The 14,091-nt window shown below is 42.2% G+C and overlaps 1 protein-coding gene across 9 annotated transcripts in view; it reads left to right on the forward strand.

The window, feature by feature from the left end:
- Ncoa1 (nuclear receptor coactivator 1) overlaps positions 1 to 11,239 on the forward strand; it is a 228,032-nt gene extending 216,793 nt beyond the window's left edge. For 6 of the 9 annotated variants that reach the window (XM_055626162.1, XM_055626146.1, XM_055626156.1 and 3 more), the window contains 2 exons: positions 4,506 to 4,595; positions 8,838 to 11,239. In XM_055626162.1, coding sequence (XP_055482137.1) covers positions 4,506 to 4,595; positions 8,838 to 9,008 — 261 coding nt within the window. In that variant the 3' untranslated portion in view covers positions 9,009 to 11,239. Of the gene's footprint in view, positions 1 to 4,505; positions 4,596 to 8,695; positions 8,753 to 8,837 lie in introns of all 9 variants that reach the window. The other 3 variants (XM_055626196.1, XM_055626192.1, XM_055626187.1) reach the window with 3 other exon arrangements.
- Positions 11,240 to 14,091: the final 2,852 nt, after the last annotated feature.

The raw sequence follows: 14,091 nt of genomic DNA on the forward strand, positions 1-14,091 counted from the left end.
GAAGAAGAAGAAGAAGAAGAAGAAGAAGAAGAAGAAGAAGAAGAAGACAAAACTAAACTTTTTAAATAAAAGTCAAGAAAGATTCAGAATTAAGGGCTGGAGGAAAATATGCTCCTAACATGTGAGGGCCTAGACTCAGTACCCAACAGGGCAGCAGAACAGAGAGAGACAATATGGATGTAAAAGAACATACAGGATCTGTTAATAAAGTATAGCTGAGGCAGAAACAGTGGGTGAAAGGCTAATGAATGTTGCCGGGCTATTTATATCACATTTCAGGCAGAGTCTGTGTGATAGGTCTCTTGTGAGATAATGCATGCTAGCCACACATTTGGAGTTTATCCCTGAGATCCCTGCACATTTAAGGACACAATGATTATATTGAAATGGTTTCAAAAGACCATTAGAATAACTGCCTAGAGTACTTTCATCATCCATATTAGCCACCACAAAGTAGAATACGAACTAAAGTGTTGACATAACTTATAGTACGTTATAATGCAGATTATTCCTATAATATATATTATAAAACATATATAATATATACACTGGCTATCTTTTGTATAGATTTCCTTTTTGAAATTCTTATTTCTCAGGAATTACATAGTAAGCCCAAAGAAACAACCTAGTAACTTAATGATCTGTATCATTTTGTTTACTCATTTCAAGACAAGGCCTCATGTAGCTCAGGCTAGCCTACACTGGCTCTGTGACTGAGGAATCTTGAACTCCTGCCCTCCTTTTTTTTACCTCCCAGTTACTGGGTGCATAAATCCCATCTTATGATCTGTAACTTGTAGCAAAATAAAGGCACAAAATCAATTTATTTTTATCTTTGTTACTATTCAGTTATTAGGATTATTTACTATCTCTGTTAGATTAAAACGAAATATAATGAATTGGGTAAAAATATTATATCTAACAGGTACTCTTTCTATAGTTGGGTCTTGCCTTTTTGTTGAACAGTTTTTACCCTTTAATTAGACTGGTTAGGTTAGTCCATGTATATTTAATGTGTTTATTGGTATGATTTTTTGAGTCAGGGTCTCACTGTATAGCCTTGCTGGGCCTGGAACTAACGATCTATAGGTCAGGCAGGTGTTAAATTCATAGAGATCTGCCTGCCTCTGCCTCCTGGTGGTAGGATTAAAGGCGTGCACCACCATTTGCCATGGCATGGTTGGGTTTAAGTAGCCCATCTTACTTGTTTTTGCTTTGCCCTCTTTTTGCCTTTTTGTGGGTATAATTGAATGTTTCTTTGTTTTATTTCTTTTTTTATTGTTTTTTATTTTTTTTATTATTTGTTACATTTTATTAACTATGTTCCAGCTGTATCCTGCTCCCTCATTTCCTCTCATTCCCTCCCTCCCTCATTTCCTCCCTGCCCCTTTCCAAGTCCACTGATTGGGGAGGACCTCCTCCCCTTCCATCTGACTCTGTTTTGACTTATTCATTATTATATATAAGTGTTGGGTTATCTCAACCTTTGCTTTAACATTTATATTCTTTCACTTAACATAGCCATCTTTCAGTTGTATTAAATCACCTCATATGTAATATAAAAACCTTATAAAATATTTCCATTTAGCCCCTCTTCTGCTCTGTTATCACTGAGGTTGTATTTACATATGCCTCACTCCATGGTTATTTTTCTTCAGACAGCCCACTGTTTTTAAATTTTAAGGAGTTTTGTATTTGTCCATCTGGTATAATCTCCTTCTTCCTGTAGTGTTTACCAGGGTGCAGGTGTGCTGCTGATTCTTTGCTTTATGTCTGAAAAGGTCTTTGTCTCTGCTGTATCTTTGGAAGTACTCTTCCTGAGTCCCATTGGGACAGGGTTAATTTTCTGAACTTTAAAGCTGCTGTCTCACAGCTCGTTCTGATGTGGGACTTGTTTCTACTGTCATTTCATTCTCTTTCTAATGGAGTTTAAGTAATTTGATTATGAAGTGCTTTTCCTTGTTTCTTATTGTTGGGCTTATTTAGATTCTTGGTCCAAGAATGTATAATTTTCATCAAATTTAGGAAAATGTTAGTCATTCAAACTTTTTTTTTTCTGTCACTGTCCCTCCCCTCCAGTTACACATGTAATAGAGCATTTGAAGGTATCCCATCATTCTCTGATACCCTGGGGCTAAAGGAGGGAGTTGATTTTAGCACAGAGTTCAGCCACTTACACACACACACACACACACACACACACACACACACACACGGTGGATGGGTCAGCTCAGGCTGACCTCAGTCTCACTACACAGCCAAGGATGACTTTAAACTTCTGATATTCCTGCTTCTTCAAGCATCGTGATTACAGACATGTGCCACCATACGTGATATGGTGCTGAGTGTTGAATCCAAGGCTTCATGCACACTATCGAGCACTCTATTAACAGCTCTATCTCCAGTCCCCTATGTGTCCATTTTAAATACTCTCTATTTCCATAGCGTAAGGCTCAGTGATTGTTTTCATTGCCTAGTCTGTTAGTTTTGTCCAATGTGTTTTTCATCTCAGACGTTTCAAGATGTAGATGTTATATGTGGATCTTTTTACCATCTCAGATCGCTAATCTATCTTTTCCCTTTCCTCTCTGCGCTTCCCATGTTGTCACGGCAGCTCCCTCCTCCACTTGCACGTAGATCTGGAGATGGGGCTCAGGTCAGCCGGCTTGTGCAGAAGGGGCTTCACCTGCTCATTCATCTTGTTACATGAGTTACGTGAGAAACTGAGTCATCTTGCCAGCCCTCTTTCTGTTTTGAATGAGCCAGGTTTTTAATTTCTTCACTTCTCGAATTTGAAGTATTCTTCAGTTACATCCTTGGCTTAACATTCTTTGCCACAAGCCTTAATTAACTACCACTACAGCAATCATTTTAGAGGGTTCCCCTCAATCAGTTTTTCAGAAGCCTGCCCAATAGGGATGTTTTCTTACTGCTATCAACCTTAATTAGGCTGATTTGGTAGTCAGCCCAACTTGACATGTGTCGGCTCGTCACACTTGGAACAAGTGCACGAAGATGGTTTTGGTGCTTGTCTACGGCTTTAGCTACTTCACAATTCATGTGCTAGACCATTTTAGATGTCTTCAAGACAGCCTTAAGTCCCTCCTGTATCCAGGGTTAACACCCATTACACCTCTACCAGCAGTGCCTTCCTTGGCATGGCAGTGAGTTCTACGAGAAACTGAATCTTGAGCACTCCAAGCCCCTACCTTTGTAGGACTTGGCAATAGCAAAGGAAGAGTTCTTCTTGCTTTTTGAATGTATGGAAGGCAATTATTACAACTCTCTTAATTCCTCACCTGGCAGTCCTATCACCTGAACAGTTTAGAACTGATTTCAGTTCATTGGTTTTCTTTTTCATTATGGCTCATAATTGTCTGTTCTTTATGTGACTTTTGTTTGTTTGTTTTTATATAAGACTCTGAAATCTACCGTCTATATTCTTACAAACATTTTTATCTTTGTTATGGGTAATGGTTAGGTTCCCTAGAGGCAGTTTGATCCTGTCAGGTCTTACTTTTTATTTGGTGGGATAAAGCAGTATTTATTCTATATCCAATTTTGCCTTAGGTGGTAAGGCTCTACTGCATTTCCTGATACCTCATGAATCTGACATTTTTCCACTCTGAATGTTGAGATAGTCTGGTCCCAGCCCTATGTGGTCTTTTGGAATTACCTCTTGTTATTTATTTAGGCAGTTTTTTCCTCTGCTTTGTGAGCCACAGACCAGAGATCTTTGCACATTTCCAGACCTGTCTCTTTGGGCTTTTCTCCTTTGATATTCTGCCCTCTGGATTCCAGCAGCTTCTTACCTCAAGGAGCCCACTCAGCTGTAGACCAGGAAATTGTAAGTGTGTGTGTGTGTGTGTGTGTGTGTGTGTGTGTGTGCGCGCACGCGCGTGCACCTGCGTACACATGCATTCAGGCACATGTATTCATGTGGGTATATGCACCCAGGTATACGTATAGTTGCCTGCAGGAGCCAGAGGTATTGGATTCCCCTGGAGCTAGAGTTATAGATGCATTGGGCCACCTTATATGGGTGCTAAAAATCAAACTCAGGTCCTCTTCAAGATTAGCTCACCATCTCTCCAGCCCTTTGTTACTGATTCTTAGCTGAGGTGGTGAATCAGCCTGAATGTGTATCTGTATGTGAGAAGAGAAAGAGAGCAAGACAAGGAAATTGAGACAGACTGAGTCAGAGAAAGAAAAAGAATTGTTCTTGTATTCATGTCAAATATTAGAATATACAGAAAAGTATGCAACTCAATGAGTTTCATAAGCTGAGCACTCCAGACAACCACCTCAGTCAGGAACAGAGCAGCACCAGCATCTGAAGTTCATGGTCTCCACCCACAGGGAGCTACTGGCTGACTGAGAAGCATGATAAGTCAGCGTTAAGCTAGCAATCCTCCTAGTACTTTTTTGTCAGTGTTCTCATTAAAGAGTATGGCTTTCAGCTTAAACAATTAGCTGATAGTTTTGTCCTTGTTTATCCTTAACAGATGAATGATCCAGCTCTGAGACACACAGGCCTCTACTGCAACCAGCTCTCATCCACTGACCTCCTCAAAACAGAAGCAGATGGAAACCAGGTCAGTAAGAAAGAAAATCCTAGTGCAGAGCTGGCGGTGCCCTCTGGACACATGGAGGACGTCACATAACCTGTGGCTGAGAGCCTAACTCTGGAAGTTAGACATGGGTGTGGCCCCTGGCTCTTCCCTTCTCAGCCTGCCACTGTGGGAATTTTAAAGACCTCTCTTGAGCTTTGTATGACCACAGAGCTGCCAAGATGCTTGCTTTCGGGGTGTTGAGAGGGTTAAATGAGATAAGCTTTCAAAAGATTTAACTCAGTTCCCTGGTTAGATAGTGAAATCACAGATGTGGTCACTAATCAATCATACAAACTCTGCAAATCAATGTTTTAAAGTGCTGGATTCAGAGATCTCAGAGTATTTCAGTAAAGCGAGATAAAGCAGTGTCTGCTGTGCACTGTGCCTCTTAGCAGGGTGCTTCTAAGCTTCTCGAAATTTGGGGTGGGGTTAATTCACTTTGGCAACTGATTTAGTCTTCAGACTCTTAATATTAAGATAGGCCTCAGGGTACACATAGACATAAAAATACATCCGTCACTGCTGTAAAGTTTATGATCTGCAGCACACTGTGCTCTCGAGTGTGGGCTTTATCTCATTTAACCTTCTGTTGTAACTCTGTGAAGGCTGCCATACTCCTTTCCTTCACAGATGGAGAAACAGAACCTGAGGACCTTTAACTGTGTGTATTATTCACAGAGCTAGAGAGATTCGGGCCCAGGTCTTTCCACTACCAAAGCCTTCTTGGGGCCTGTTAAAGAGGCAGCACACAGATACATGCACATAAGCCATTGCCTAATGGAGACAGACTACCAGATGTGTGCAATAAGTAACAAAAGCCAAGCATGCACAGACAGGAGGGACAGGAGGGTGTACAGCTCAGTAGTAGGACACTTGTCTACCTTGTGGAAGACTCTGGGTTTCATCCCAATACTGAAAAAATAAATAAAGCTAAGATGGCCTGAGAACATTTGCATGGGAGATGGACTTACAAGTAGCCTTGAACAACAATTCTCAGGCCATGTGAAAGAAAAAAGAATGACAGTTGTTGGGAGCCAGAGGCAGGGAATAGTAATATCTTCACATAGTTATAGAAAGCCAAATCTATTGAGAATATCAAGTCTGTATTCACAGTGCTGCTGGTGCTGATGGCAGCAGTGGGGAGCACGCCTAATCCCAGCACTCAGGAGGCAGAGGCAGGCGATCTGAGTCTGAGCCCAGCCTCAACAGAGTGAGTTCTAGGACAGTCAGGACTACACTGAGAAACCCTGTCTTGATCTCTGAGTCTGAGCCCAGCCTCAACAGAGTGAGTTCTAGGACAGCCAAGACTACACCAAGAAACCTTGTCTTGACAAACAGAAAAAAAGAAAGGAAATAAGGAAAGGAGTCAATCAATCAGTCAGTCACAGGAATCAAAAGAGGTACAGTAGATGGGATCACCTTTCTAGATGACGAATACAGAGTTGAGGAATCTGGGCTCTGTCCTGTAGACAAAGTCATCCCTGAAGGAGATGACTGATAAGATACTAGTTTGGCTTTATTCTTGGCTGGAAGAGGTGAAGGAAGGTATGCTGGGGGCTATGAATGGGAAAGGTGAGTCAGGAGGCTCTGTCCAGAGGCTGCATTGAAGGAAGTATATCCAACTCCTGTGAAATAATGAATGGGCATTTTGTGGTGGAAAATGGAAGACAGTCTTCATTCATTAGAAGTTGAAAGTCCCCCTCATAGAGACATGTGCCAGGCAGCATGCCAACTCCTTAATGCAGAACAAACAAATGTTAAGGTTCTAGAGTGATCAGACAGTGCTTGAGTTAAAGTAAAAAGTATGCAGGGACTTGCAGGGTCGCCGAGTCCTCCGTTCCTGTCCGGCACGTCTGCAGTTCCTCCTGCCATGCTGTGCCTGTCCGTGCAGGCATACAGGTTTAAACGTCCTTGGAGGTCTGGTCTCAGGCATCCTCGTTTTAGGTAAAAGTTCTAAGTAGCTAACTCGAGCTTTGGAATCTGACTTAACCTTTTTAATTTTTATACACTCTTTTAAAATATTCTTTTTAAAGAAGCAGACTTTTCCTTCTAGTTTGTTTTATGGCTCCTTTTTTATCAATATTGTTTAAAAATATTTAGGGAAGAAAACCACCTTAAGTGCTCTGCTCCAATATTTCATGCGTAGGGTCTAGTGAGATGACTCAGTGGTTAAGAGTACTGGCTGCTCTTGCACAGGCCCCAGGTTCATTTCCCAGCACCCAGATGGCAGCTCACAACTGTCCATAACTCCAGTTCTAGAGGATCTGACACCCTCATTCAGGCATACATGCAGGCAGAAAATAAAATAAAACCAATGAACATAAAATAAATGAATTTAAAATATTTTTATACTTAGAAACAACTAAACATAAAAGTTTAAATGCTGATTTTAAAAAATTAGTGCCTGAGCCAGGCATGGTGCTACATGACTGTTAATTTCAGCACTCAGGAAGGCAGAGGCAGATGTATCTCTGTGGGTTTGAGGCCAACCTGGTCTACAAAGCAAGTCTAGGACAGCTAAGGCTACACAGAGAAACCCTGACTTGAAAAACAAAAAATCAGCGCCTGAAGAGCATCATCGTTTATACTCACATGAAGGTCCAGTGAAAATCTTCTTCTATTGTAACCCACCATGATGTCTCTTGTTATTCTCTCATTTCTGTGTTTGTTAAACAGAAACTAGCAAGTGAATTAGACAGAACTATAGAAATCACAGGAATGCTGGTAGACAGAAAAGACAAGGAGAAGACCGAGGGAGTACCAAGGTTCAGTTTTGTGAGGCCAGACAGGAAAGAAGAAAGAAACACAAAGTGAAGAAGCAGGAAGTGGGCTGGGAGGTTGCTGTGAGAAAAGAAGGTCCCATGTGTCTCTAGAAGAGAAAGAATGGGAATAATAACTGCAAGAGCATACCATGAGAAGGACACAGAAGCCGCTAGAGACAGACCAAAGATGGTGTGTGGTAGGTTCATGAGAAAGAACTCAGAAAAGGAGTCCTGGGTACACAGCAGAGCCAGGAGCAAGCCCTGAGAAGCTGGTCAAAGAGGGTGAAGGGAAAGAAGCAGCGCTGACCTCGTCCTTTGAGGTCACGCCTAGACACTGAAGGGCTCTGGGGCTGTCTGTCTGCCCAGGAAGGGAGTCAAGAGGACATGCAAAGGGATTAAAAATAGGAGACCACAGGCTAGCCTGGTACAGAAACTTGATGGCAGAACACTGGCCATTTGACCAGTAATGGAAAACAACTTATATTCAATTTAAGATAAAAATTTTTCAGAAAAGTTGAATGTAAATGGCATGCATTAGTGATAAATGACAAAAAAAAAGATATCACCAATGTAAAACCCTTTACAAGCTATTAAATGTGAGGCATATTCGCCAAAAGTCTTAGTCACTGCGCCACTCTAGGAAACATTTCTGTTCTGCATATGGAGCATTCAGATGTGTGGCCTTCAGTCAGTTCTACATGCCACTTTTTAGTAAGGCTAGAGCAGAGACTAATATTTGGCTTTGCTTTCCACTAGGAGAACTGTACAGCTTTAGACATTTCTTTATTATAGTATATACTACTGGAAATAAAGGGAAATTTAACACTTCTCAGCCGGTGTTCGTTCTTATTCTTAGCTCGTGTGTTTAAGTAAACTGTCTGTGAGGGAAAAAATAAATACAAAATTTCCCTGTTGATTTTGGTTGTAAATCTTAAGCCAGTGTGTGAAGGAGCTGTGCACAGTCATCTGGACATGAACCTCAGTGATGCAGTGTCGGTGTGGAGTGTAATGGTTTTATTTTGCTAATACTGAGTTAAAGCCCTTATTTCTCAGTCACAGAAAAAAGACTTTTTCCCTATTAAAGTTATTTATAGAATGCCTTTGAACTAGTTTTCCAATTAGCATGCTATTTTTAAAACCCACCACTGTATCCCCAAACTCTGAAACTGGGCTTTTCCCAGCCCTGACAATGTTAAGAAGACACTTTGAGTATAGATGGCAGCCCTGTAGGAGGCGTGACCAGTCCAGGTTTGGTTTTATTTTAAGTGTGAACTTCCCAGAACCCTGAGCAAAATGAGTGCAGCGATTTTCTTTTTGTAGGACAAGAAGACAGAAGAGTTCTTCTCTGTGGTGACTACAGACTAGAGGAATGCTCTAGTGAGTTTCCACTTCAAGTAGTACCCACTCATGAGCCGGGGGGGCAGGCCCTTCTGTCTAAACACATCTTTCGTTTGTGTTCCAGCAGGTGCAACAGGTTCAGGTGTTTGCTGATGTCCAGTGTACAGTGAATCTGGTAGGCGGGGACCCTTACCTGAACCAGCCTGGTCCACTGGGAACTCAAAAGCCCACGTCAGGACCACAGACCCCCCAGGCCCAGCAGAAGAGCCTCCTTCAGCAGCTACTGACTGAATAACCACTTTTAAAGGAATGTGAAATTTAAATAATAGACATGCAGAGTTATACAAATATATTATATATTTTTCTGAGATTTTTGATATCTCAATCTGCAGCCATTCTTCAGGTCGTAGCATTTGGAGCAAAAAAAAAAAAAAAAAAAAAAAAAAAGAAAGAAAAAAGAAAAAGAAAAAATGTTCACTTTTGTTGGGAGATTGAGAGATGTTTTTGTTTCTTTCTCTGTAAAGGCCTTGGACGTTGAAAAGCATAACAAGGCAGAACAGTTGGACAATCTTATTTCTTGAGCCAAAAGTTAATTATTCTTATTTTTATAATCCGTCATTGGCTTCTTATCTGGATAAAGGCTTTTGGAGGGAAACCAAAATAACAAGTTCCGAGGGGAAGATGAAGCCCTGCCTCACCGGCTCAGCCCCTCCCCTGGAAGAAGAGCCTGTGGGGCCTTTGCCTGTCTGTCCACCAAAGGCTGTCACGATCCTACCAACAGCCTCCCCTCCCCTGACCCCAGGCAGCTTGTGTGTACAATCAGCTTCTTCAAGCAACTCTGTATCTGTTGGCATCGAGAGAATGTTTTACTTCTACATGTGTACCCTTCTCTTTTTATAAAGATGGATTTAAACCAGGATGCCTCCAGGAAAGAGGGTGAAATGAGTATATTCACTGAGAAATCCAAAAAAAAAAAAAAAAAAAAAAAAATGCAGTTTGGGGGAATATGCAATAATTTTTGATGAGATGGGTGAAGGACAAGAACTGAGTTCTATCAATTATTGTAGATACAATTTTCTGATTAAGTCTGCGGGGGAAGGTAGCCTGCTCTTTCTGCTTTTACTCTGATAACAGCAAGGTAGCTAAAGTTATTTAAAATAAAATAAAATTTATGATCCGAGTAGCTTATTTTTCCTTAAATCTCACTGTAAATATATTTTGATTTCTTATAGAGACTGATTTTGTTCTGTTTAATTTTATGCTTTTTTTTTCATCCTCTTGGTTTTTCTAAATTTGTGTGTGAAATATAATGTTGGTTGAATTGCGATTACATTTGGCTAGTAATTTCATTATCCCAGTAACTGTGAAGCCATGTATGCATTTACCTTGGGTCTCATCAAAGTGACACTGCTGGGAAGAGCTGCTCTAGCTGAGCTAGAGCAGAGCAGCCCAGCGAGTCCAGGCTCAGCTGGTCAAAGTACACAGGCCACTTGTACGAAGGGAAATCAGTGCTCAAAGGAAATCTTTTTTTTTTTTTTTTTTTGTCTCAAAATTACTTTGGGACTTTGAATTTCCATCAGTGCAAATATATTTCTCTGTTCTGCTCCGAGGCTAATTGGTACCGTGTTTCCCCGTTGTCTTGTTACTCTGTCACATCCCGTCTCATCCTGGCCCCCAAGAAAGGAGCCAGTGAACTGACTCTAGTGCTAGCAGTTCTGCTGCAGGCTGGGAGAGCTTGAGCAAGGCATCGCGAGAGAGGCCAAGGGAGACCTCCAGTGCTGACCTTGATCTGCATCCCTGGGCCCGTGGACGACAACACTGACCTTCTGCACCAGCTACCTCTGCTCACACAGCAGAGAAAAGGCCATAAGAACCAATGCAGATGAGGAGCATGGACTCAAGACTTCAAGGAAGAAGCCATTTCCCCAGGTCCTTCCTTCTGCATCTCACCGCCCCTAATTTCAAATAACTCCATTGAACAGCATCTATTCAGAAACTACAGAGTTTTGAAAACGGTGGAAGGGCTTATGTGGTAGCAACTATGAAACAGGAATAGGACCTTCAGTTACAAACATTATCTTTTTTTAGTTTTTCAGAAAGTGCATCCCTGATCTCATTCATTTCCAGCTTGAAAATCCAGCCATATTACTCTAGTTCCTACCAAACTGCTTTAGGAGGTCGTTTCCATTTTGTTTGTGATAATAATCATGCAGACTTCAGGAAGTTCACCTTTAACTTCAGCATTCCAGATGAAGTTTCCTGGCTCTGTGCTTTTGCATAAGGACCTAGAGAAGAAAAGCAGGAAGGAAAATTGGAGATGCTAACGTCCTCCCCATCCCCACTGCACCTTAAAGTATGCATGTCACCTTCAAGGTTTTATAATTGCACTGTTTGTTTTATGTATGTACAGATTAAAATTATTGCTACATTTGAGGAAAATAAAATTGCTTGCTTCTATGTAATTCCTGTCATTCCACAGGAAATTGACTTTTCCAGCTACTGAATAGAATTTGTTTAACAACCTCATGAGTTGCCTCTTCATTTATGTACAGAGGGCAGGGTGGGGAATGACTGGAAAAAATTGCCAAATCCGGGATGACTTCAAATACTAACAGTTAATAAAAAGAAAGGATCCCAATAGCCAACAGTCCTTAAATGGTCCTATGAATTTTGATAAGATCAAAGTCAAACTGTGATTGGGGCCCTTGAGGAAATGCTAACTTAACTGGGCCATTTGTCTGATGAGGAAACTTCTGTTGTCTCTGGGCTAGGATACTATCCAGGCAACACAAAAGAACCAAGAAATAGCATGGCTCTCTCAATGATACAGGTGTGGACTTTTACTTAAGGACGCTATTTCAGTGTGATAGTGCATTTCATAAAGGTTAGGCCCTAGCCAGTGAGATGGCTCAGCATTTGTAAGCCTAACAGCTTAAGTTCTGCTGTTAGAATCCATAGTAGAAGGAGAGGACTCCTGAGTCCTGAAAGTTGTCCTCTCTGTCTGCCACACACACACACCCTAATAATAATTTTGTTTAAACTTAGACCCTACAAAAAATCTGGGCCCAGGAGTCTTTTCTGAGACTTATACTCCAACCATGGACATGCATGGAGATAACCTAGAACCCCTGCACAGATGTAGCCTGTGGCAGCTCAGTGTCCAAGAGGGTTCTCTAGAAAGGGGAACAGGGACTCTCTCTGACATGAACTCAGTGGCTGGCTTTTTGAGGGGGGAGCTTCTTGGGGGGGGGGGAGCAGCCTTACCAAGCCACAGAGGAAGATGATGCAGACAGTCCTGATGAGACCTGATAGGCTAGGGTCAGAGAGAAGGGGAGGAGGACGGCCGTTATCAGTGGACTTGGGGAGGGGCATGAGAGAAGATAGAGGAAGGGACAGTAGGATTGGGAGGGGCTGAGAGAGGAGGCCACATCTGAGATACAAAGTGAATAAATTGTAATTGATTTAAAAATAAATTAAAAAAAAAAACTTAGACCCTAAGTAGAGCCAATTCCAGAGGTTAGGGGTAGGGCCTATTTCTCACATGCATACCCACACATAACTACAGACTTGGAATCTTCTGTTTAGAATCATATTTTGAGGTGAAATAAAACATTTTACATATAGTTGGGATAAGAGAAGAATGATACTTCTTTTAGATGAGGCCTCCCACTGACATAAAGTTATCCTAAGTACCAATGGAGAGAGAACAGCAAATGGAAACAATGAGAAAACTGAGATGTTGGAATGCGAAAACTACCTTCGTTGTGGTTTTGTCTAGGGAAGATTCATTCATAAAGAAGTTCCTAGAAGCGCCACCTGGGCCGACCGAGCAAAAGAAAGTACAGTTGTCTGCTTACACAGTGCTGATCCTATGCTGACATTAAGTGTCTTGCCAGAAGAGCGCCTGCTCTTGAATATACTGAATGGCCCATGACCATCCCCCTGTCTCTAATTTTAACTGATTTGATTGATCCCATATGTTCTTTTTCTGGGAGGTTGAGCCTGTTCTGCCAGCAATGTTAGTTTTCTTTCTGTATTTTATTTTCATTGCTAATAACCATTACGAATATTGAAAACCTAAAATCTCTCCTTTCTATCAACACATTGTATTCCTTATCCAAAGCTCCAGAAGTAAGAAAGCATGGAAACAGAAATGGACCCTGCCCGTGTTCTCTTGCATTCCCTTCACCTGAGGGGCATGAAAAGCAGTTACGTTACGAGCAGGACTGTGGGGAGTGGTACAGAGGACAGTTCCAGAGTGAGACCATGCCTGGAAGTCAGAGGTCCTCCTTGCACAGGAGATGCCACTGGAGGTGAGGTGCTTGGAGTACAGCCATGGAGAGTGGATGGAGGACAGATCTGAAGGCGGAGGTGGGGAAGGGCATAGACCGCTGGCTTCTGAGCCGGGAGCCAGTGTGTGGCGCACTCATAGACCAGCCCACAGAGTTCTGTCAGCTAGCGGGCTGGAAAGTGGCTAAAGGGGCTGACTCCAGTAGGAACATGTGCTAGGCTTGGGGGCCTTGTTTGGAAATCATAGCAGCTGCCAGCTAAGGTCTCTCCCATAAGTAGCCCCACCCAACCAGAAGCCTTCTGTTCCTTCTATCCACCCATCTGTAGCTGGTGACAATATTAAAGGCACTCAGAGAAACTGAATGTGTGCTCTCACGATTTCTAAAGGGCTCTTGGGATTGTTGCCTCACGCGCTGCAGACCTCTGAGAGAACGGTAAACAGGAAACCAGGCTCTACCGAGCTATGATACAAATAAGTGTTTCTCGGTGTGGGGACCTGAAATCCAGCTTTAAAATGTTGTGTGTGAGTGAGGGTTTTGCCTGCATGTGTGTGTGTGTGCTGCATGAGTGCCTGATGCCAGCAGAAGTCAGAAGAAGGCATCGGATCCCCTGGAGCTGGAGTTACAGAACCACCGTGAGCCACCATGGGGGTGCTGGGAACAGAACCTGGGATCTTTGCAAAAGTAACAAATGCTTTAACCTCTGAAGCACCTCTCTAGCCACGTCTTTTAATGGCAGACTCAGGTTTACTGTCCTGGACTAGATGATTTAAGACTGTTAAGAGTCTACAAACTTTAATCTCATGTGTGAACTTTAAGCCCAGCTTTCTTTTGTGAAGTACTCTAAATACAGCCTTGAAATGAAGGGCAAGAGGTCAAAAGTGGAGAGGAGAGAACCCAAGCCCTTTTCTGGAGACTGAGAACTTGTCCTCTGGGTCCTCTAGTTAACGGGAGCACTTTGGCTTGTAGTTACCAGGGTGTCCCAGTGTAGTATGTCTCTGCATATCTAAGCAGGAAATGAAGGATATACTCTCTGGATCAGTGTCAACGCTTTAGCTTAAAGATTTTTTTTTGAAGGTGCGGGCTAGA

This window comes from Psammomys obesus, unplaced genomic scaffold (genome assembly GCF_907164565.1).
Source record: "Psammomys obesus unplaced genomic scaffold, mPsaObe1.curated_primary_1811, whole genome shotgun sequence".
NCBI classification, from domain to species: Eukaryota; Metazoa; Chordata; class Mammalia; order Rodentia; family Muridae; genus Psammomys; species Psammomys obesus.